The sequence below is a fragment of the Equus asinus genome, chromosome 2, assembly GCF_041296235.1.
Source record: "Equus asinus isolate D_3611 breed Donkey chromosome 2, EquAss-T2T_v2, whole genome shotgun sequence".
Lineage (NCBI taxonomy): Eukaryota > Metazoa > Chordata > Mammalia > Perissodactyla > Equidae > Equus > Equus asinus.
Window position 1 is genome coordinate 124,293,189 of NC_091791.1, and position 26,394 is coordinate 124,319,582.

Here is a 26,394-nt window from a genome sequence, read left to right on the forward strand (position 1 = left end):
CTGCTTGAGTTCTAGTCTTTAGCTCTGCTGCTAATTCACTATGTAATATCAGACATGTTACTTAGTTTCACAGTTTTCTGTTGGTAAAATAAGAGGGTTGGATTATATGATTTCTAAGATCATATTCAGATATCATGATTTATGATTCTAATTTACATTCTCCTCCATTTTGGTTTCTAGTATCAATCATATGATATTTTCCACTCTTTTTTCTGGCACAGCTAAACTTTAATATCTGTTTATATTTCTCTTTTTTTAATGCGAAGTTTGACAATAAAAGAAATACTCTTGTTATAAATAGGAAACGAGACTATACCTTTTACAGAAATTTCTCTATCTCCCAGGATCCTTATAAACTCATCTTTTCAATACTTTAATGACTCAACTCTCTTAAAGAATATCATGACTGGGGCCGGCCCAGTGGCGTAGCAGTTAAGTTCACACGCTCTGCTTCAGTGGCCTGGGGTTTGCCAGTTTGGATCCCAGGTGTGGACCTATGAGCTGCTTATCAAGCCACGCTGTGGCATGCATCCCACATATAAAATAGAGGACGATGGGCAAAGATGTTAGCTTGGGGCCAATCTTTCTCAGCAAAAAGAGGAGGATTGGCAGCAGATGTTAGCTCAGGGCTAATCTTCCTCAAAAAAAAAGAAAAAGATAAATCTTAGAGTTTTACTCTATCGTGAACACAGCTAAACTACATTATTAGTGGAATTACATCATTAGCATGGCTATTAAATCAAATATAAAAATTTCTTTAAGTTTTTTATCCTATAACTATCAAAAAAAATCCTATCTGAGGCAAATAATTGCAAAACAAAAATACCTCTTAAAAAAATCATTGCAGCTTGAGCTAAATAATAATAAAAATGACACATTAAAAATAAATTACCATGAAAGATTCTAGAAATATTTTTTGAGTCCCTTAAATTTTTATTAGAGTACCACAAACTAGATTTAAGACCTATATATTTTTACTGTATATATCCAGAAATACGGCAAAACAAAAACAGCAGACAACATGGTCTTCACTAAAGATGATTCCAATTTTCCTAAAAATAGACACCACAGAAATACTTCTACACAAGAAACAGATCATGATCAAATTTCAATGTAAATACTCATTAAGGAAAAAACCAGAGAAGATACCTGAATCTTTAAACAAATATATTACTAGGAAATTTGTCTTAGTTATACATGATTAGGAACAATTATATCTGTAAACTCTCCAAATCGTTCAATTTCACTTATTATTTTATTGGAGGATAACTGGTATATTTAATAAGTAAATTATAAGTAAATTATGCTACTTAGTTCATATTTTTATTATCACCTGATGAAATAAATAACAAACCAAAATAAAGACCTCAATCCCATAATCAATAATTACAACATTCCAACCAAATTGAAAGAATAGCTTAAGAGAATGTTCACCTGAGACATTAGTGTATATAACAAGAAGATTGCACAGATGAGTAGTATGAGAGCTAATTATTGTTATTTCTGAATTTAGCACTATTACCAATTCACTCTGTCATGCAAGCTCAGTGGCAGCACATCTTCATGGATTACCGTTGCAAAGCATCACTTATATGACTGTGCCTCTATTAAATACTAAAAAAATAGTGAACAAAAGAGGGATGAGTGTAGTGCAGCTGCATAATACTGCAACTAGATCTCACCTAAACATTCATCTTATCCTCTTCTGAAAACAAGAAGCCTCTTGACTAAGAACACTGGGCAGGATCTCCTAGGATTCAACTTTTTTTTTGAAAATTCATTTCCTAAAGATTTCTCCCTGTTCCTCAAGAATATCAGCTAAAATTCCTTGATTTGCCCCCAGGGTACCAGTAAATTCCTGTTAAATAGTCTTCATCCAAACAACAGAATCTGAATGTCACTCAGTAAACATTATAGATTTAATGTTTACCTTTTTAATCTTCTTGCTTTGTTTTATTCAGTTATCCTACTTTATATATTGCAATATATTTAATTTTTTATGGGAATCATGAAAAGATGGGAGATGCTTGCCTAATTTAATTGTAGCAGGAGTCACTCCAACAAGGGGCTTGAGTCTGAGATGAAGCAGAGCCCGTTGATAAAGAGTTGAAGGCTGGTATTGGAAGCTATGGTCGGAATACTGAGCAAAACTTTGATGGGGCTCATGAAGGGGATTATATCAAGTGAACAGGATTCAAGATGAGGCAGTCTCCAGACAGGCTGAAGCCATAAGCATGGTTAGAAAAAGACTGAGGATCTGGAAGTCTAACATGTTGCTACAATCAAGAATTGTGACCGAATTACCAGCACTGCTGAATGAGGCCTGGTGAAAACAATAGAGCAGAAAAAGTAGAAGCACTTCTAATGAGCCTCATCACCTTGACAGGAGACTAGTTGACTAGGCCCTTCCAGGGATGGCTATCTAGGATAACAGTCCTTTTTAACTTCTCAGAGAGGAAGTTAAATTTCCAAGTTTGTATCATTATCCCTCCATGATCCTTTCTCATCTACTGTTAAGACAGGAGAGGTTAAGTGAAATACAGGTTAATCCAGGATATGTGGTATATTTTTTTCAGGTGACAATCACCTTTAAGAATTGGATGAAAGTTATGGACTCAAAATAATATACATGAACAAAATAATTTCATAATACCTTCAGATGATACACACAGATTTAAGAATCCCAGGTTAAGAATCTCTATTCTAGACACTTTCCAGGATAAATCATACATTAGGCCACCCATTAAGTCTCAATAGATTTATAAAGATAGCTATCATACAAAGTATCTTCTCCAACCACAACAGGATAAAGTTAGAAATCAATAACACAAGTAAAAGTGGAAAATTCACAAATTTGTGGAAATTAACACATTCAAACAACAAATGGATCAAAGGGATATTAGAAAATACTTAGAGACAAACAAAAATGACAACAGAACACCTCAAAACTAACGGAACACAATTAAAGCAGTGCTCAGGGAAAATTTATAGCTTTAATTGCTTACACTAAAAAACAAGAAGGATCTCAAATCAAAAACTTAACTTTACAACTTAACAAGCTACAAAAGAACAAACTAAATCCAAAGCTAGCAGAAAGAAATAACAAAGATTACAGCAGAAATAAACAAAATAGAAACTTTAAAAAAATAGAAAAGGATCAATGAAACCAAAAGTCAATTCTTTGAAAAGATCAGCAAAACAGAAAAACCTTTACCTAGATGGACTAAGGAAAAAAAGAAGATTCAAATTACTAAAATCAGAAATGGAAGTGGGGCTATTACTACCAATTCTATAGAAATAAAAAGGATTATAAAAGAATACTATGAATAGCTGTATGCCAACAAATTGGATAACTGAGATGAAATGAATGAATAACTTCCTAGAAACACAAAACCTACCAAGACTAAATCACAAAGAAACAGAAAATCTGAATAGACCTATAACTACTAAGGAGACTGAATCAATAATCAAAAATCTCTAACCAAAGAAAAGTCCAGGTCCTGATGGCGTCACTGGTGAATTCTACCACGTATTTAAAGAACTAATACCAATCCTTCTCAAACTTTTCCATACAATTGAAGAGGAGAGAATATTTCCTAACTCATTCTATGAGACCAGCATAACCTTGATACCAAAGCCAGACAAAGACACTACAAGAAAACTACAGCTCACTAATCCTTATGAACATAGTTGCAAAAACCCTCAACAAAATACCACTAAACAGAATTCAGCAGCAGATTAAATGGATTATACACCATGACCAAGTGGGATTTATTCCTGGAATACAAGGATGGTTCAACATGCAAAAATCAATCAATTTAATATGCCATATCAACAAAAATGAAGGGAAAAAAAGACAAGACCATCTCAATTGAAGCAGAAAAAGCATTTGACAAAAATCAACACCTTTTCATGATAAAAACACTCAACAAACTAGGAATAGAAGCAAACTCCCTCAATATAATAAAAGCCATAAACAAAAAATCCACAGCAAACATGATTCAATAGTGAAAGACTGAAAGCTTTTCCTCTAAGAATAGGAACAAGGCTAGGGTGTCTACTTTCATCACTTCTATTCAACACAGTACTGTAAGTTCTAGCCAGAGAAATTAGGAAAGAAAAAGAAAAGGTATCCAAACTGGAGGGAACAAGTAAAATTATCTCTGTTTGTAGATGATATGATCTTACATGTAGAAAATCCTAAAGACTCCACAAAAAAGTTGTCAGAACTAATAAATGAACTCAGGAAAGTAACAGGATACAAAGTCAACAAAAAGTCAACAAAATCAGTTGTATTTTAATATACTAACAATAAATAATATGAAAAGAAATCGCAAAAACAATTCCATTTACAGTAGCATCAAAAAGAATAAAATACTTATGAGTTAACTTGACCAAGGAAGTGAAAGACTTGTACAATAAAAACCACAAAACACTGCAGAAAGAAATTAAAGACATAAATGGAAATACATCCCATGTTCATAGATTAGAACACAATATTAAAATGTCAATACTACCCAAAGCAATGTACAGATTCAACGCAATTCCTATCAAAATGCCCATGATGTATTTTACATAAATAGAATAACCCATCCTAAAATCCATATGGAATCTCAAATCTCAAATACCCAAAACAATCTTGACAAAGAACAACAAAACTAGAGGACTCACACCTCTTGATTTCAAAACTTACTACAAAGCTACAGCATCAAAACAGTGTGGTACTGACATAAAGACAGACACATAGACCAATGGAATAGAGGGTCCAGAAATAAATCCTTATATATATGGTGAAATGATGTTTGACAAGAGTCCCAAGACCACCCAATGGGGAAAAGACAGTCTTTTCAACAAATGGTGCTAGGAAGACTGGATATCCACATGCAAAAGAATCAAGTTGGACCCCTACTTAACATCATACACTAAAATTAACTCAAAATGGATCAAAGACCTAAATTTAAGACATAAAACTATAAAACTCTTAGAAGAAAACACAGGGCAAAAGTTTGATGACACAGGATTTGGCAATGATTTCTTGGATATGACACCAAAGGTACAGGCAACAAAAGAAAAAACATACAAATGGGACACCGTGAAATTTTTTAAATTTTGTGCATCAAAAGACATTATCCACAGAATAAAGAGACAACCCAGAGAATGGGAGAAAGTATTTATAAATCATGTTTTTGATAAGGGATCAATATCCAGAATACATAGAGAACGAAAACTCAACAAAAAAAAACAAACAAACCAATTCAAAAAAATGGGCAAAGGACATAAATAGACATTTCTCCAAAGAAGATTTACAAATGGCCAATACACACTGAAAAGAGGCTCGAAATCACTAACCATTAGAGAAGGGCAAATTAAAACCACAGTGTGAGATAACACCTCATACCCATTCGGATGGCTACTACCAAAAAAGCAGAAAACAACAAATGTTGGTGAAGATATGGAAAAACTGGAACTCTTGTGCACTGTTGTAGGAATGTAAAATGATACAGCCACTATGGAAGACAGTATGGTGGTTTCTCAGAAAACTAAAAATAGAAATTACCATATGATCCAGCAATTCCACTTCTGGATATACATCCCAAAGAAGTGAAAGCAAGAGTTTGAGGAGATATTTGTACACCCATGTTCATAGCATTACTCACAATAGTTAAAATATGGAAGCAAACCAAGTGTCCATAAACAGATAACTAGATAAGCAAAACGTAGTATACATGTACAGCAGACTATTATTCAGTCCTACAAAGGAAGCAAATTCTGACATATGCTACAACATGGATGAACCTTATATAAGTGAAGTAAGCCAGTCACAAAAACACAAATACTGTATGATGAGTCCACTTATATGAGGTACTCAAGTAGTCAAAATCATAGAGACAGACAGTAGAATGGTGGTTGATAGGGGCTGGGAGGAGCGGGAAATGGAGTGTTATTGTTTAACTGGTATAGAGTTTTAGCTTTTCAAGATGAAAGAGTTATGAAGATAAGGATGATGGTTATACACCATTATAAATATATTTAATACCACAGAATTGTACACTTAAAAATGGTTAATATGGTAAATTTTATGTCATGTGCGTTTTTACTACCATTTATGAAACTTGGGGGGGAGAATCTTTACACCAGAGATTGAGTAAAAAAGATCTCATTTAAATTTTTTCTTCAATCCTGTTATCTATTTTTTCTCATATTTGCTTTTCAGAAGTCCCTCAGTCCTTCAAATACATATCCCATCAATAGGAAAAAACACCTGTACTCCACAAACAGTTGTCATAACATGCTAATAAGTAAAAATCCCAAACAATAGTCATTTCCATAACAGGAAATTCAAATCAAAAGAGAGTTTTCAGGAAACTGAAATAGCAGTTCCTCAGACCCAGTTATCTAGTCTCAACATGAACATATCCCAATGTTTAAGACAATGATGTTCAAATAAGTTCTATCTCTCTGGACTTCATTGAGAACTCATATCTAAAAATGAAATGGGTTGAAAGGCATACCCAGAGAGGCCCCCAAAAATACAACTATGCACAAAATGAATTCAACAAAAAGAAATCAGGTGGCAATGAATTTCACCCTCCAGTTACTATTCTTGTGCCAAAATGACTTGAACAAACATCCACTTTCCAAGATCCTACCCACTTTCTTCTCTTTATCTAAAAGCTACAGATAGTAGCTACTGAGATCAAGGTCAACAAAGTCTCAGGGAACAGATTATTTCATCCTGTTGCATTATCTCAGTTCCCAAAAGAGAAAATTAATCCCTTTATAACAAACGGTCCCCAGTTGGAATCCCAAAGCCTCCCAAATTCTAAGGCAATGCTACAATCGAGGCTGGACCCTGAGGACTCAGCTTTTTTAAACTCCTCTGTAATTCTGAACTCTTAATAGAGTTTAGAGGCAACTTAGCAAAGATTATAACAAACCTGGAAAAGTCAACTAAAACGATATAGCAGGAGGTTTTAAAAGCCAAAATGATTAATCTATTCTGGATTCAGAAGCCTATGGAGACAGAACCAATAAAATTTTTACAGCAGGAGAGTAATATGATCAGAACTGTACTTTAGAAATAATGTCATTAGTAAAAAGAACTGTAAATGGGGAAAAAAAAGTAGAGATGGACATACCCAAAAGGACAAGAAAATAGTTCACCAGAGAGTAATATGGGTCTTTAAAAGGCAATGTATTGACACTAGGAAAGAGGTAGGGGGTTTGTAAATGGAAAAAACCAAACAAACAAAAAAAAACAATGCAAAAGATGAATGGATAAGAACTTCGCAGCTGACAAAGAAAAGAACATGGGTGACTGGGAGAATGGTGGTTTCATTAACAGAAATAAAATCAGGAAGAAATAGTTTAAAAGTGAAAGTATTGTGTAAAATGGTATGAACAACTAGGCTACCATAACTAAGCTAAGAGGTAGGCTACTATAACTAGGAACTTAGCCCAGAGAAGTCAGGTTTGACTAACCCCAGTAATAGTTATGACATGGTAACTGCAGGATCAAGTTATTAAGTTATTCCAAATATCCAAAAGAAAAATAATCTATGTCCTATTGATTATAATATACACAAGAACCAGGTATAAAGAACAAAGATTTGTCAACCAAGAGATCATCAATTAAGTGTCATGTTAAACAGACTAAAACAACGACAGCTCATCTATCTCTACAACTTAAACACTGAATCATAAAATAATGCTTTGGGAGATGTTATATACATAGGAAAAAATAATTTTTCTTTTCTTTTCTTTTTTTTGCTGAGGAAGATTAGCCCTGAGCTAACAACTGTGCCAATCTTCCTCCACTTTATATATGAGTTACTGCTACAGTATGACTGATGAGTGGTGTAGGTCTGTGCCTGGGATGCAAACCCGTGAACCTGGGCCACCAAAGTGGAGTGTGCCAAACTTAATCACTAAGCCATGGGGCCGGCCCCTTATTTTTTAATCAATCAATAAAATTTTATTGTAAGGCTACAATGAATGAAACACAGCAAAGAATAAATAACTAGAATAAGGCTAGAAAGATCAGATAGAGGAAAAGATAGTTATTAATGGAGAGGGAGGTGGGCAAAATGCATGAAGGAGGTCAAAAAGTACAAACTTCCAGTTATAAAATAATTAAGTCCTGGGGATGTAATGTACAGCATGGTGACTACAGTTAATAATCCTGTACTGTATATTTTAAAGCTGCTAAAAGAGCAGATCTTAAAAATTCTCATCACAAGAAAAAAAACTGTAACTAGTATGGTGATGGATGTTAACTAGATTTATTGTGGGGATCATTTCACAATATGTACACATATGGAAGCAATAAAAAGAAAAATTAAATTAAAAAAAGAGCTATTAATGTAAGACAATGGTGGGGTAAGTGAAGCCCACTCCTATAAATGTATAGGTGAACTCTTAGCCTGCTATCCCTGCGCTGCATCTCATGTTCTCTGAAAAAAATTTCAACACCTGAGCCAAGGGGTAACAGGCAAATCAAAAAAAAGAGAGAGAGATTATAATATCACACAAAATAGAATTCACAAAGAAAAACATTAAACTGGGCAAAAGGGTCATTTTTATACTGAGAAATGTTAAACTCACAACAAAAATATAACTCATATGATCTTTTATACAACTAAAAACAAGGCAACAAAATGTAGAAGGCAAAAATTCTTAGAAATTCAAAGAGACTGAAGAAATTGCACAAGTAGTGGGAGACTTTAAAATATCTCAGTATATGACAGATAAGAAGGTAAAAAACAAGTATTTGGAATATCTAAATAATAACTTTAAAAATATAAATATAAAATATAAATACAAACCTATTACTTTCTAGCTACAGAGAATCCACCTTATCTACTCCTACCATGTCCGAGGAATATTTGCAAACACTTAGCTTCTCTACTCTCTCCATTATATACCAGCCTTCTCCTAGTCATTTCCTTCCCCATCCAGCTTAGGTTCCACGGTCCACTACTCCAATTACTCTCTTACCCTCTTCAACTCCTTTACTCAAGTGAAATGGCCACTACATCTGCCTAAAGAATACCAACCCATGATTAATCCATATACCCACAATATTTGCACATTTTTAGCATGTGATTGGCTGCTATGTATCATTGAGGGGAGAGAGGAATCACATAACTGTGAAGACTGACATCACTGCAAAAGTGTTGGTAGTCTCCCTGATTCACACAACCATTTAACATCTATTTACTGAGCATTTACTATGTTCCAGTGCCAGTACCAAGAATTGATGATGGAAAGGTAAACAAGACAGTGTGGTTTCTGTCCTCATGGAGCTTAGTGTCTAGTAAGAGAGACAGGTTAAAACAACTAAATATAAAATTATTTAATTTCAATTGTGATAAGTGTTTCTAAGGAGAAGTGTATGTTATGGAGTGTATATTAGAGGGGAACCTGATCTAGTCTGAAACATCAGGATAGACTCCCCTGAGGAAGTGACACTTAACCTGAAACCTAAATTATGAATAGAAGTTAGGTAAAAGGGATGGGGGACGTGAAGAGGTGCTGGGCAAGGAGGAGGGATAAGTGTTCTGGGCAGAAAAATCAGAACACGGGAAGGCCTGGAGATAACCTGAGCACATGGTATGTTCGAGTAATTGAAAGAAGGCTTATTTAAATGAGGCTGAAGGGAGGAGAGAAAAGCGGTGTGAAATGAGGTATGCATGGATCCCGTCACTCAAGATTTGAATGACATGCTGAGGATTTTAATGCTCAGAGCACAGGGAAACTTTTGAGGAGCTATAATCAAAGAAATAAGAGATCATATTTGTGGTTTTAAAGTATCATTCTGTCTGTAATATGGAGAAAGGACTAGAAGGATGCAGGGAGTCCTGTTAAAACATTTCAGTTGTGGGGCCGGCCTGGTGGTGCAGAGGTTAAGTGTGCATATTCCACTTCCACGGCCTGGGGTTCCCCAGTTTGGATCCCGGGTGCGGACATGGCACCACTTGGCAAAAGCCATGCTGTGGTAGGCATCCCACATATAAAGCAGAGGAAGATGGGCACAGATGTTAGCTCAGGACCAGTCTTCCTCAGCAAAAAGAGGAGGATTGGCAGTAGTTAGCTCAGGGCTAATCTTCCTCCAAAAAAAAAAAAAAAATTCAGTTGTAATCCAGGAACTTTATAATGGCAGCTTGGACTCGAATGGCAGCAGTAGAGAATGAGAGAAGAGACATATTGGAAAGATTTAGGAAGTGATTCTGAAAGGGGCCAATGCAATGGACAGTGGCTGGAATGAGGTGAAGGGAGGAGGATGAGGGAATATCTGCTCACTCAGGAAAGAGAAATACATCTCTAGGTTTGGGGTTTAGGATGAGATCATGAACTTAGTTTTATATATGTCAGTTTGATACACTTGTGAGACATCCAAATAAAGATGCCAACTAGACAAGTTGGACATACAGATCTGAAAATCAGAAGGAAGTTATAGGCTAGAGACATAAATTTAAGAATCATCAGCAAATGAATAGTAAATTAAGCCATGGCCTGGATAAAACCGCAGAGAGAGAAAGTATATAATAGTGAGAAAAGAAGATGGCCTAAAAGGAACTTTGATGACCTCCCAACAGCTACAGGTCAGGTGGCAAAGAAAAACAAGGCAGAAGTAGCAGCCAACAAAGGAGGAGGAAAACTAGCAGAGGTTGTTCCAGGAAAGCCGAAGGAAAGGATGCTGTAAGCAGAAGGGGCGGTCAACAGTGTGAAATGCTGCTCAGAGATCACGGAAGGGACTGAAAACAACCACTGGACTAAATAATACAGAAGTGACCAGCAACTTTAATAGGAGCTCTGATGATAGGAATGTGGCACCAGGTTGGAGTAGACTAATGAGTGCCTGGGAGAAAAGGAAATGGAGGCAGCAAATGTAGAAAGTTCTTCCAACAAACTTGGCTGAGAAAGGGAGGAGAAAAATGGATGATGGGAGAGTAGGTGAAAGCATAAGTAAAGCAGAGAAAGAGTTTAGGCGTTTCTTTTTGCTGTTCTCTTTGTTTAGGATGGAAGAGAAACAGGCATGTTTAATGCTGAGGGGAGAGGAATCCAATAAGGAAAATGAAGATACAGGAAAGAAGAATTTCCAATCTCACCTGTGACCTTCAAGGCTGCTGGGCAATCCTGATTTCTGTAAGTCAGCCCTTCCATTCTCCATCACAGTTACTTCAGAACTTTGCCACTTTCCTCAAACCTCCAACCCCACAAACCCCATACCTCCTACTTTGCAAAAATAAAAAGGGCAAAGAACTATCAGATGGAAGTTCACATTCTTACCACAAATTTTCACCTTGATCCCATGTGCTCTTGTTCCTCTTGAATGCCAAATTGAAAAGGCTTTCAACTCTCTCAACTGCAGTCATTCTTGATCTCTGCAACACTCTTACTTCTGCCATGGTTTGGGGGACAATCCTATCCTCCTACTCTTCTTCCTACTTCTATGATTATTCCTTCTCTACTCGTGGACCTATATTCCTGTTTCTCCATCTGTGACTTTCCTTTTATCTCATTATAAAGTTTATTTTGTTTTTATTGCATGTCATACATTTCAAAGCATTTTCTCACATCTCATTTTGATCCTTACTTAACTTGTTAAATTGAGAAGTCTCAACTCATTGAGATATAAACACAGAATACTTCCATGTTTTTCCCCATAAGTACTCAGTTGAATCCTAAACATGCTGAGTATGTTAAGTGAAATTTCACAGTTTTTCAATCACATTCAATTATCAAAGAATAGTTTTTAAATCCCATCTTCAAACAACCTTCTTATTAGCACAAGTGAGAATTATATGGCCTTTAGCAGATGCCTATGGTAGAGACGGGCATGGCTTGTTCTCACTGAGTCTTCTCCTTCCTTCCTTCCCTGTACTCCCCTTCCCAGGCCCCTACATTTACAATCTTATGTCCTTCGCCATAAGTGGCAGCTTGTGGGAACAAAGCAATATTCTGCTTACAAGAGCTCACCAGATACTAGTGATGAGTCTGCTACAGTCATCAGCTAGTCCTTCTCCAGGGACTTAAGGTAATGCCGCACTGCCAGCTGAGTCGAGTGCTGCCAGGCAGAGATGTATCCCTAATCTTTCTCTGACTCAGCCTGAGGTCAGTGGTCTCTACTGATCTCTGCAGAAGATGGTGACTTCTGCACAGGTAGCATATGTTGTTCACTAGGCAGTGTTCAGGTTCATCCTGGCTTCCTCTGCCCAAGCAGTGTCTGCCCAACTCCATCAGTTTTGCATATTGTCACCTAATCAAGTGCACCCATAGGAAGCTCCTATGACTCCAACATCTTCACTAATGTCCACACTCCTTCCCTCACATAAATCATGAGACTCTGGGGGTCCTCTTTACTTGATCACCAAGAACTCTCATCCTATCTCTTTCCAAGGCCTAGTACTCTATAGTGCCTTCAAGCCCAGCTGGCATGCACTACCCAGCGAGCCTACTGTGCTATGAAATCTCTAAAGCAAATGTAAGCACGAGTCTCTATACCTAAGGGTGCCCCAACATTCCAGTTCCAGTTCTCCCCAGGTGGAAATGGTAAACAGAGAAAGGAAAGCACAATGTGTTCCTACCATGCTTTCCCCCATTCCAGAGGCACCAAAATCAGTCAGCAAAGATCCAGCCAGAGAATAAAATGCCAGTCTCCCTTTCCTACAGCCACACTCACACACTTCACAAGCAATTCAAGCCCCACTTCAAACTTTTGTGAGAACAAGTTGAGAGGATGGATACTGCGTCATTAACTGTGTACTCTCCAAAAAGCAATCTCCCCTAGCCCACCCTCTAGCCCACTTTATAAGGAAGAAAAGGAAATGTGGTGGTGATGGTTTGAGTGTAGTTTTGCTGGAATGTCGAATCTTAGCAAATCACACAACGAAGTGGCCCATGGCATAACAGGCACATCTTCAAACTAAAAAATGAGAAATTTAGCCTCCTTTGATTACAGTGGTGGGCTCTGGTCAGCAACCCTGGCTGAAGCAGGAAATATACATTTCACTATATTGCTACACTTAGCATGTGAGTTACATAATCCAGGTGTTATTAACTGCATTTTACATATGAGACAAAGAACTGAATTGCGGTTACTTAACTAAGGCTAAAACACACAAACCACAAACAGGGATAAATTCTGTCAGTACATCCACAAAACAAGGGTTAAATCTACCTGTACACTGAGGAAAACTCCCTGGGTTATAGATCTCACAAAGGTACAAATCAAATAAGATAATGGACAGAGGTGTTTTTATAATGAGAATAGAGCAAAAGAAAAATGGAACTCTAGTTATTATATATCCAGCACATGCTTAGACCAAATGTTAAACTGCATCTTTTTACATCACCACCACCTGTAAGTCCTGGAAAGGAAGAGGAGTAGAGTTGAGTAGGAAAATAACTTTTTTTTTTTGAGGAAGATTAGCCCTGAGTTAACATCCACTGCCAATCCTCCTCTTTTTGCTGAGGAAAACTGGCCCTAAGCTAACATCTGTGCCCAGCTTCCTCCATTTTTTTTATATGTGGGATGCCTACCACAGCATGGCTTGATAAGCGGTGCGTAGGTCCGCGTCTGGGATCCAAACTGGCAAACCCCAGGTTGCAGAGCACACAAATTTAACTGCTAAACCACCAGGCTGGCCCCTGAAAATAACTTTTAAGCTCCCAGATTTTATTTCTCAGCATAAGCCTTTGAGCATCTTGGCACACTACAAAGAACAGAGAACACATCTCTACTCCTCTCACTTTGTCAAAATCTTCTCCATTCTTACATTTGCACAACAAATTTCTATTACTGTTAAACTTTCACAAAGCTTTGGGTAGGTGAATTACAGAAACAGAAGTAAAAGCCACACTGACTTATGGCCAAGTCTAGCTTCCTCAAATACAGTTTCAGAGACAGATCCAAGAGTTTCTGCTTATCACAGAGACTTGGTTGCAATTGGTCAAACTCACTTCTATAAAGAAGTACATATTTTACAAACAAATTTGATTTCTTCAATCAACCATTTGTTATTTTTAATAATAAAGTCAAAGAATCTGCTGATCTGATTGATCTCTAGGGTTGACCTAGAGATTATCTAGGACCACACACTCATTTTACAGAATCTATAACCCTAAATTAGCCTGATAGTGTCTTCTACCAAAACATGCTGATTTATTAAACTCCAAGGATATGATTTTGCTTAAAATTTTTTTTCCTAAAACACACACAAACTTTTACATGCTGATAGTAACAATATTAATTGTGACAACCAAACCATAAATTTGAATGATTTCAATTACTGTTTATTCTGAAAACCACTTCTGATGAATCATTTTCAAGCTAGTCCAAAACCTATTTTGGCTATTTCCAATTTGAGAGGAAACACAGCTGCTGTCTCAACATAACTTTTCTTTGACCCTTCATATATTTCAAAGATTAAATAACGAATTCCAAGGTTTTTAACCATGGTCACTGTAGAAACAGAAGATATCTCTGTAATATTTCTATGAAGATGAATCACTCTGGTTTTTCTCAAAATAATTTTACTCAGTATAAAATAATATAGTATTATAGTTTGCATTCACTAAAAGGCCAGGCTTTTTAGTGAATTTTTAGAGACAGATTATGCTGTGTGTGTGTTTGATATCCTACTACAAACACAAGGTTATCTAAAATTAGAAAACACATGTTACAATGATATGCCAATCCCACCCAAGATTGTTTACAGTTAGCCATCAATCTCACTTTTCCCTGACCAGAGTAAATTAGGAGAGTGATAAGTATCTCAATGGAAAGGGAGCAATGTCCAATTAAACATGAAACTAAAGAACGTGAAAATCTCACTGTGCCACCGACAGTACCAATGGAAGACAAAGATAAGAGATTTCTTAACTAAGTGTGTGTGACTATCCATCCCTTTTATTTCTTTCCCAGGACTGTACCAAAACAGCTTTCTACTGAATCTTGCACGGAATGTAAAGGAATGTGATTAGGTAATACAAACAACAAGACTACTCTTGAAAAGTCAAAACCAAGAAAAACCTGAAGTACTCATAGAAGCAGAGAGAACAGAAGTTGCAACGAATGGGAGAAATAGGGAAATGCTGGTCAAAGGGTACAAACTTTAAGTTACAAGATGAATAAGTTCTGGGGATCTAATGTACAGCACAGCAATTACAGTTAACACTACAGTATTATTTACTGATGTAAATGATCCAGTTAGGTGTAGCAAAAATTGGCTTCAAATGGATAATGAAGGCTCACAGAAAACCTTACCTTACATTCCACCACACTCTGATCTGATTCACAAGTTACATAGATTTCATCCACTGCTCGGCGAAGATTGTCAAAAAGAAATGCCCAGTACCGAGCTCTTAGATCAATTTTCCGAGGGTGCCTTGTTTTAGTAGGACTTTTATCAAAGTGTTTATCTCCAGCTGTAGATGATGTTATTTTACAGTCTACTGCAGTGTTCTGGTGAAATAAAACATGAATAAATATTTTCAAAAAGCCTCCATGGATTGGATTTTTGTATAAAGCACATTTTTCAACATGAATACTTAAAAACATGACATTCTTCTTTTTAGTTTATATCATATCACACTGAATTCATAAAACACAGTTTCTCATCTTAAACAAAAGTGGCAGATTTGTAAGGTTAATTTTTACTTCAGTCGTGTCTTATTGAAGATTAGGATGACTTCAATGGTGAACAGACCGTTAGTCAAAAAGGAGCACTAAATGGGATCCTCACTGGAATACATGTATGGCACATTTACATACATTCGCAAATAATAAATAGCAATTTCAACATTTTGAAACTGCTTGCATATATTCTTTTCATTTAGAAATGACATATACTATAGTTATATTCACTTAATTTCCATTAAAAGCAAAAATTAATATATAAATGCAAAACAGCTTACCTAAAGAACGGTAGTGAATTAATAAAACCAAGCGCCAGCTACAGAGCAGACTCACCAAATAAAGTTCATGGGACCTATTCTTTCCTCAGTTGCACATGCAAAATTTGACTGTACCACAGAATCACTCCACCAAAAACATGAGCATGTAGTTTACATCTAAGTACCAAAGGAGTTGCTTATCTCTTCTATGGCTACTGAAACTAATGCATAAATCAATACTAACCTTCTACTACATTTAGAGCAACAAACAATCCCAGGTTTCTTTGGGTTGTTTTGTAAGTGTGTGTGTCATTCCTGTTTGCTTGTCTGTTTTTTCTTTTTCATAGAAGAGCCCCAAAATGGAGAATATCCAAAATAGATCTTTCATAGCAAATCTCTGGTTTATACATAATCTCCACCACCGAAAAGCAAGCAAACAAAACATACACACACAGAGACAAATACACTTAAGAGGATGAAATGGAGCTGCTCACCCTCCTTCCATGGTCCTCCATCCAAACTAGGGTTTGCCAGATTTAGCAAACAAAAATTAGCAAATATTTTATGTGACAGCCTTAGTCCAGCCCAAATTCTCAATATTTAAACAATAAAATTTAAAGTAATAATCAACAACCCACAAAACCTTTGCCTCAATTGCTGTCCAAGTTCTTTCTAGCCCCAGTAGTAACTGATTTAGTTATTATGGCAAACATCCTCTCCTTGGATTAAACCGTACTAAAAGTCCCATTCAACTAACATCTATCCCAAAGCAAAGCTTAATTCTGTCCATTACTTTCCTGACAACTGTGACAATAATAATTAACAATTTATATAGGATTATAGATCATAAATCAACTTCACATAATCTTCTAACCCCCTGCACACAACTTTTCAAGTATGTACTATTAGCTTCACTTTACAGCTTAGAAAATTGAGGTTCAGAGGCTGAGTTTCCAGGATCATATAGCCACAGGAGACCATCTTTCAGTTAGAGTTCTACAATTAACACTGTTGGCTTCCCATTACAATGCTGTCCAAGGCCCTGTGCTGACAGCCCTTTAGCAGATATTCCAGACCACCTCATTTCTCTTTCTATATACACCCATCTAAAGTTAAAATTAACTTGAGAATTTTAAGTTTCCTGAATTTGGGGTTTCCTAAATTATACCTCCTTCACAAAGTTTTTCTACATTGATCAGCAAACGGCTAGTAACTCCCTGTGAATTCAGACTATAATCTTATAGAATTCTCAAAAAAACTTTCACTCGTTTTCACCCATTTATGTATTTACCATGTCACGCATCCATGTATATATGATTCAAATACTTTACCATCCTTTCTTACAATGTAGAACAGGCAGTACTGCTTTCAGGTTAAGATGTTTCTATTCTTTGTGATTGCTCTATGTGAGGCTTTTACTAAGAAAGATTCTGGAAAAGCAGAAACTATAGCAAGGTAATTCCATCTAAAAGGCAATGTGCTATGCAAATCTGACATTTAACTTTGAGAAAAACAGTAATACTTTTTATTTGCATGCTTATTTATATTTTTTGAAGGGCTTTTGAAAACGTAATGTCATTTAATCATCACAACAAACTGTAAAGACAGGATAATTATTATTCCTATTTTGTAGATAACAGAGACTCAGAAGGACTGACTTTCTTGACAAAGTCAAGAGGCTAAGTGACAGAACTGGGACCAGAACCTAGTCTTTCAACCTCTGCTCCAATGTTCACAAAGCATTTCACACAGAATCTAGCACGCAATAGTACTCAAATAATGTTAGGTATGATCATATTGAGAAATATAAAGAGGGGAATGAAATATGCTCATAGAAAAAATTGTAAATAAACTAACGGCAAAAACTGCCAAACTTGTGAAAGGCAGAAGATATACATCAAATTGTAGAGGCTGATAAGTCAGTATAGAATTTCTTACCCTACCACTGATAAAAATAACAGGAGTGATAATAATAACGGAGGTAGGCAGCCTCTAACATTCATGGCATACTTGCTGTGTGCCAGGCACTGTACTAAGTGCTTTCCATTACAGTTATATTTCATTTAATCTTTGAAGCAATTTTATATCATAGGTACTATTATTATCTCCATTTTACAGGGGAGAAAACTGAGGTTTAGCTAAAGTAAATGATGAACCCGAGGTCTCACACTAAGTAAGTGACAAAGCCAAGATTCAAAATCAGGTAACCAGCCCACTGCTATGGCTTACTGTGCCTAACTGATTCTAAGACACTCAGTAGAAGACAAAGCAACCTAAACTTTTGGGAAAAGTTAGACACAAGTGAATTCCATCAAGTTACACTGTTTTAATCAATGACTTTTAAGAGAAAAAAGAAAGAAAGGGAAGGAGAGGGGAAAAGGAAGGAAGAAATGGAGGTTTCTGATATCTCTCTCAGAAGGGCTTATCGACTCACCTGAGAATGTGACAACACTTATGAACCTATTCCCAGAAAAATGCATGAGCATATAAAATTGAACATAGATTTCTTGATGTACCTACACTGACACATCATAATCATGCAAAGTCCCTAGTTTACCTTACAGTTCACTCTTGGTGCTGCACATTTTATGGGCGCAGACAAATGTATAATGACATGTATCCATCATTATACTATCATACAGAGTACTTTCACTGCCCTAAAAATCCTCCGTGCTCTGCGTATTCTTCCCTCCCTCCCTCCCCCACACTGGAGAACTGTCTGAAATACCAGTAAAGAGCAAGCAGGAAACCCACCTCTACGACCAGAGGTAGGAGTCCTGTGGGGGAAAAATACAACTATTACTTAAAAAGCCTGTGGTGGAGGCAGTGTCCTCACAAGTGAGTTGGTATTGAGTTAGAACAAGAAGGTAGAGGGAAGGTTCAGAGAAGAGAGAGAGATTTTGCTGGTGACGAACCTAGTTCTAGAGGGCAAAGTGGTAGGGTTTCACAAGTAGTCAAGAGGCATTTCCCTGATCACTACTGAAACTGAGCATCTTTTCATGTGTTTACAGGCTATTCAGGTTTCCCCTGCTTTTTTATTGCGTTTCTTTTTCCAATTTTAGCTCTTCATAAATTCTTGATATGGAACCTTCGCCCAATCAGTCTCACCTTTAACTTTGTTTAGCCAAGTTTTTAGTACATAAATTTCATTTTGATATATAACTTATCCATGAGTTGTGCTTTTTGTCTGGTCTAAGGAAGTCACTCCTAAGTAAAGGTCATAAAAATATCCTTCTAGATAGTTTTGAATTTTTATTTTCACATTTGGTCTTTAGTCCATTGAAAATTTATTTTTCGTACATAATGGGAAAATATCCTTTTATTTCTAATGTAACTGCATTATAGTCAGAGAATATGTTCTGACTTCTATTCTCTTGTCTGACTTCTACTAATTGAGACTTCCTTTATGATCTAGTATGCCAATTTTTGCATATGTTCTGTGCACACTATTTCTTGAGTACCAATAAATACAAACATATTCATACACACACGCACACATTTATATGAGATCAAGTATAATTTTATTCTTAATTCTATATCCTTACTGGTGTTTTTTACTGCTTGATCTATCCGTTTCTGTGTATGGGCTATTAATATTTCCCAATATGATTATGAATGCACTGTGACCCTTGTAATTCTGTTAGTCTGGGCTTTAAATATTTCAAGCCTATGCTATTAGGTACATAAAAGTTGAGTACTGTTATACTTAGATGATTATTCTTTTTACCATTATATAATTTCCATCTTTATGTCATCAACGCTTTTCACGTTGAATTCCATCTCATTTAATATGAATATTGCTATACTAGTTTTAAAGTACATATAGAATACCTGGATTTTTTTCTATCCCTTTGTTTTAAACCTTTCTTTGAGGTTTTAAACATGTCTCCTATACACAGCTATGTGTACACTTTGAAATGAGAGGTTTAACTCAATCATCTGCCTTTTAAGAGATGGATCCAATCAGTTTACAAGATTAATTGCTGATATATTTATACTTGTCTACCACAACCTTGTGTGTTTTTTACTTACCATGATTTTTCTTTGCTTCTTTTTTTCTCTCTCTTGCCTTCTATTGAGTTGAAAAGCTTTGGTTTATTCACTTTCTCTTTTCCTCTGTTTCTTTGAAAATCACAGCTGCTCGTTTTATTCTTTTAAATTTTTATCATACACACACTTACATTTGTATTTTCCTAACAAAGACTTCTTCCTAAATAAGACAAGGACTTTATCACTCTAACTCCCCTCCAAACTCCCTACAATCCATCTTCCATGTTAATATTGTCTAAAATTACAGTTAAACTTTTCTAAATTTAATTGTGTGAGTTTTTTTAAAAATCATGAATAGTTAAAGAGATGTACCAATATACTTTACAGATACCCTTTTATCAAGCTCCTTCCTCCAGGTTACCTTTCCTTCTTGCTGAACTAACTTTTTAATAGTTCCTTCATTAAGGGTCTATAGGTGGCAACCATGTAAGTCTTCCTATATCTAAAAATGGCTTTATTTCACTCTTGCACTTGAATGATCATTTGGTTGGGCATAGACTTCTGGGTTAAAAGTTACTTTGCCTTCTAACTTTGAAAATATTGCTCCATTGTCCTTTTGTTCATAAAAAGACTATTAATCTGTCATTCCCCTGTGGTTTTGTTTACTTCCTGGTATTTTTAAAGGTTTTTTTTTTCCTTAACATTCTGCAGATTCTCTACAATCTATCTAGGTATAAATCTATTATTTATTTATCTTGCTGAGCTCCACAGCTATGCTCTGAAGCTCTCGAGAACTCAGAAAGTAAGGAAAATTTTCAACATTATTTCTTCAAATATTGCATGCCCACTATTTATTCTCTACTTTTGAAAGTCCTAGAAGATAAGATTAGGATTTCTTTATCTTAAATTTTCTTTCTTATTTTCCATCTCTAGTTCTCTGAGCTATGTACTAAATCCTCCTCAGTAGTATCTTCCAATTAACAAATTCTTTGACTAATCTTCTTGTCCAATATATCATTTATCCTTTAATTGCAGGTTTTCAAATTTTCATTGACAACATTTTTATTTCTAAGATTTCTAATTGGTTCATTCTTATCTATTAATGTTCAAACTTAATATCCACCTATTTTATTTCAGAATTTCTCCATTTTCCTTTACAGTTATTCTTTCCTTTGAGGAATTTAAACTCATTTATTTCAAAGTCCTCTTTAGAAAAATGCCCTTTTTTCATTACTCTAGGAGTAAATTCTCTCATTGGTGGAATGTCTTATCTATAAATTATGACATTACTTTCCTCATGTGCTTTCATATTTTACTTTGAAGCTTATTTTGAGTTTCAGTTTCTTGTATTTTAGTTTTCACTTTGCTCACTCTCACTCCATGTGTAGTAGTTTCATGGTTACCATTATCTGGCCCACTACAGTCCCACTTCCGAGGTCTTCTACTGGGAGTTTAAAGCTCTCACCCTTCAAGAATGGAGCATATCCAGTCATGAACCAGAGAGTCACTCCTTTTCATTGCTTCAGACATCAGCTCTCACAGGCCACAACCCCAAGTAGGTTGCGCTTTTATTGTCTCCTAGTGTAGAACTCTACACAAGCCTAAAGTTGAGCTTGGATCTGTTTCCCCACCACAATCAGGGCATTTTAGCCTCCCTTATCCCATAAGACTTAGTCATTAAGTTTGTGCCCCCAACTCCACTTATCTGTCAGTATGTATGTTTATTTCTGATCCAGAGATGTTTATCTCATTTTTTAAAATCCTTTGTCTTTTCAATTTTTAAAAAAATATTTTACCATTGATGCCTGAGTGTGTGTGAGGAGTGAGGGATTTTTATGAAATCACAATGAAGTTTTGATTAGATGTTTTCCTTATGTGAAGGTTTGGTTTACATAATACATATTCCTATATTTAATAATATCAAACAAATAATACATATGAAAAGTTTAGAGAAAATAACTATGGACTAAAAAGTTAACTATAATTATGCTAAAAACATTTTTAAAAATAAGGTAGGCCTGTATTCTCTAAAACTTTAGTAAAGCAATTTGAAACTTTTTAAAGGGTCAATATAGCTTTACTAGACTATAACCTAAAGGCAGGATTATACCAAGAAAGAAAATCATGACAGAACTCACAAAAATGGGATGTGCAACAGAGTAGTTAAGAGCATGTGGAAATTGATGGCCTGGTTCAAACCTTCACTGTGTCAATGATTAGCAAGTTACACAACCCCCTTCTAACTCAGTTTCTTCATTTGTAAGTAAGATAACAATAATGCCTACATCAAAGGGTTGTTATGAAAAGTATTTACTACAAGCTAGAACACAGTACTATATACACATTTCTTAAATAATGTGACATTAAATTTTTCCATGAAGACAAAATAGACAATATTCAAATCCTGCAAAATTAGATTTTTTGATTGAAACTGAAAGTCAGTAAGTAAAAAGTTATATGCGCTGTACCTGTTTAGTAGTTTTATGAGTGCTTTGAATTGTTCTCTTGGATTTTCCACCAGCTTGACATTTAGATTTTCCTTCAAGGCAAGAATAAACAGATAAATATATAGACCAACAAACAGATAATATAAAATTGAACTGTATAAATCATTCAGGCATACTAACACATAATCTCCTTCTGGAAACCACAGAATAGTACAATCTATACATGCTCAACACGGACATAATAAACAACAACTAACTTTCCAAGGTCCCAAAGACTGCTTTTATGAATGGCTTTCTCAGAACAGGAATAAAACAACTTCTTAAGGAAGTCAGATATTGCAACAATTTAAAAACAAAGTCAAGTTAGTGATACACCTCAACATATATATAGGTCTGAAAATACTTCTTTAAATTCAAATTTTATTTCAACAAGAAAAGAAAGAATACATGTTTTACCATATAAAAACTCAGTATTTTTCTGTTTTAACTTATCTGATCTATGAAATACATAGTTTCGTTTTGAGAAGGGAGGTTTTCAGTTATTTGGATTTTTCCAGTTGGATACATCCTTCTAATTTCGTTTTTTTTTTAACTATATTATTGAGGTCCATAATAAGTTCTAATATTGTAAAATTTCAGTTGTACATTATTATTTGTCAGGCACCATATATGTGTGTCCCTTTACCACTTATGCCCACCTCCCCAACGCTCTTCCCCTCTGGTAACACCTAATCTGTTTTCTTTGTCAATGTGTTTGTTTACCCTCCACGTATGAGTGAAATCATGTGGTGTTTGTTTTTCTGTCTGCCTTATTTCCCATAACATAATAACCTCAAAGTCCATCCATGTTGTTGCAAAAGAGACGATTTTGTCTCTGTTTATGGCTGAGTTGTATTCCATTCTAGATATAGACCACATCTCCTTTATCCAATCATCAGTCAGGGGCTCTTAAGTTGCTTACATGTCATGGCCATTGTGAATGCTGCTGCAATAAACATAAGGGTGCATAAGTCTCCTTCAATTGTTGATTTCAAGTTCTTTGGGTAAATACTCAGTAGTGAAATAGCTGGGTCATATGGTATTTCTATTTTTAATTTTTTGAGGAATCTCCATACTGTTTCCATAGTGGCTGCACCAGTTTGCATTTCCACCAGCAGTGGATGAGCGTTCCCTTTTCTCCACATCCTCTCCAACATTTGTTATCTTTTGTCCTGTTTATTACAGCCATTCTAACAGGTGTAAGGTGACATCTCAATGTAGTTTTGATTTGCAGTCCCCTGATGATTAGCAATGGTGAACATCTTTTCATGTGCCTGTTGGCCATCTGGATATCTTGTTTAGAGAAATGTCTGTTCATGTTCTCTGCCCATTTTTTGATCGGGTTGTTTGTTTTTGTGTTCTTGAGTTCTTTGAGTTCTTTATATATTTTGGAGATTAACCCCTTGTCGGATATACGATTTGCAAATATTTTCTCCCAGTTGGTGGGTTGTCTTTTTGTATTGTTCATGGTTTCCTTTGCCTTGCAGAAGCTCTTTAGACTCATAAAGTCCTACTTGTTTATTTTTTCTTTTGTTTCCCTTACCCAAGTAGATATGGTATTCAAAACAATCCTTGTAAGACATATGTCAAAGAGTGTACTGCCTATTTTTTCTTTGAGGAGTTTTATGATTTCACATCTTACCTTCAAGTCTTTAACCCATTTTGAGTCAATTCTTGAGTATGGTGAAAGATAAAAGTCTACTTTCTTTCTTTTGCATGTGGCTGTCCAGTTTTCCCAACACCATTTACTGAAGAGACTTTCCTTTCTCCATTATACGTTCTTAGCTCCTTTGTCAAAGATGAGCTGTCTACTGATGTGTGGTTTTATTTCTGGGCTTTCAATTCTGTTCCATTGATCTGTGTATCTGTTTTTGTACCAGTACCATGCTGTTTTGATTACCACAGCTTTGTAGTATATTTTGAAGTCAGGGATTGTAATGCCTCCAGCTTTGTTCTTTTTGCTCAGTATTGCTTTAGCTATCTGGGGTCTTTTGTTGCCCCATATGAATTTTAGGATTCTTTGTTCTACTTCCATAAGGACGTCTTTGGGATTCTAATTGGGATTGCATGAATCTATAGATTGCGTTAGGTAGCCTTGACATTTTAACTATGTTTATTCTTCCAACATATGTGCAAGAATGTCTATTTCTTCATGTCATCACAGATTTCTTTCAATAATGTCTTACACTTTTCAGTGTATAAGTATTTTCCCTCCTTGGTTAAATTTATTTCTAGATATTTTATTCTTTTTGTTGTGATTGTAAATTGGATTGTATTCTTGAGTTCTCGTCCTGTTAGGTCATTATTAGAGTATAGAAAAGCAACTGATTTTTGTAAGCTGATTTTTGTACCCTGCCACTTTGCAGTAGTAGTTCATTATTTCTAACAGTTTCAACAGATTCTTTTGGGTTTTCTATATATAACATCATATCGTCTGCAAAAAGAGCTTCACTTCGTCATTGGCAATTTGGATATCTTTTATTTCTCTCTTTTTTTAGTGACTAATTGCTCTGGCATGAACCTCCAGTACCATGTTGAATGAGAGTGGCGAGAGAGGGTGCTCTTGTCTTGTTCCTGTTCTCAGAGAGATAGCTTTCAGTTTTTCCCTGTTGAATGTGACATTGGCTGTGGGTTGGTCATGTAGCCTTTATTATGTAGAAGTACACTCCTTCCGTACCCATTTTATTGAGTTTTTATCATAAATGGATGTTGAATCTTGTCAAATGCTTTCTCTGTGTCTACTGAGATGATCATGTAGTTTTTATTCCTCATTTTCTTAATATGGTGTGTCACATACATTTGCAGATGTTGAAGCAACCCTGCATCCCTGGTATAAATCCCACTTGATTATGCTGTATCATGGTGATTCTTTTAATGTACTGCTGTATTTGGTTTGCCAATATTTTGTTGACGATTTTTGCATCTATGCTCATCAGTGATATTGGCCTGTAATTTTCGTTCTTTGTGTTGTCCTTGCCTGGCTTTGGGATCAGGGTGACGTTACCCTCACAAAATGTGTTAGGAAGTATTTCATCTTCTTCAATTTTTTGGAGTAGTTTGAGAAGCACAGGTATTAAGTCTTCTTTGAATGTTTGGTAGAATTCTCCAGAGAAGCCACCTGGTCCTGGACTTTTTTTGGAGGGGAAGATTTTTGATTACTGTTTCAATCTCTTTACTAGTGACTGGTCTATTCAGATTTGCTGTTTCTTCATGATACAGTTTTGGGAGGTCGTATGAGTCTAAGAATATATCCATTGCTTCTAGATTGTCCAACTTATTCTCTTATAATCCTTTGTATTTCTGTAATATCTGTTGTAATTTCTCATCTTTCATTTCTAATTTTGCTTATCTGAGCCTTCTCTCTTTTTTCTTAGTGAGTCTGGCTAAGGGTTTGTCAATTTTGTTTATCTTCTCAAAGAACCAGCTCTTTCATTGGTCCTTTCTACTGTTTTTTTGGTTTCAATGTCATTTGTTTCTGCTCTAATTTTTATTATTTCCCTCCTTCTGCTGACTTTGGGCTTTGTTTGGTCTTCTTTACCTAGGTCTCTTAGGTGTAATTTAATTCCTAGGTGTCTTAGGTGTAATTTAAGATTGCTTATTTGAGATTTTTCTTGTTTGTTAGGGTGGGCCTGCTTTGCTATGAATTTCCCTCTTAGGTTTGCTTTTGCTGCATCCCATATGAGTTGTTAGGATATATTTTCATTTTCGTCTCCAAATGTTCTTTGACTTCTCCTTAAATTTCTTCAGGGATCCATTGGTTGTTCAGTAGCATGTTGTTTAGCATCCACTTGTTTTTCACTTTCCAGCTTTTTTCTTTTCTCTCTTTTTTTTAAGATTTCATTTTTCCTTTTTCTCCCCAAAACCCCCTGGTACATAGTTGTATATATTTTTAGTTGTGGGTCCTTCTACTTGTGGCACATGGGATACCGCTTCAGCATGGCTTGATGAGTGGTGCTATGTCCACACCCAGGATCCGAATCAGCAAAACTCTGGGATGCCAAGGCAGAGCAAATGAACT

The 26,394-nt window shown here is 35.7% G+C and overlaps 1 protein-coding gene across 34 annotated transcripts in view; it reads right to left on the reverse strand.

The window, feature by feature from the left end:
- SCAPER (S-phase cyclin A associated protein in the ER) overlaps nt 1–26,394 on the reverse strand; it is a 490,115-nt gene that overhangs the window by 405,630 nt on the left and 58,091 nt on the right. For all 34 annotated transcript variants that reach the window (XM_070504430.1, XM_014841435.3, XM_070504422.1 and 31 more), the window contains 2 exons: nt 22,359–22,429; nt 15,272–15,469 (listed from right to left, as the gene is read on the reverse strand). In XM_070504430.1, the coding sequence (XP_070360531.1) occupies nt 15,272–15,469; nt 22,359–22,429 (269 nt within the window). The remainder of the gene's footprint in view (nt 1–15,271; nt 15,470–22,358; nt 22,430–26,394) is intronic.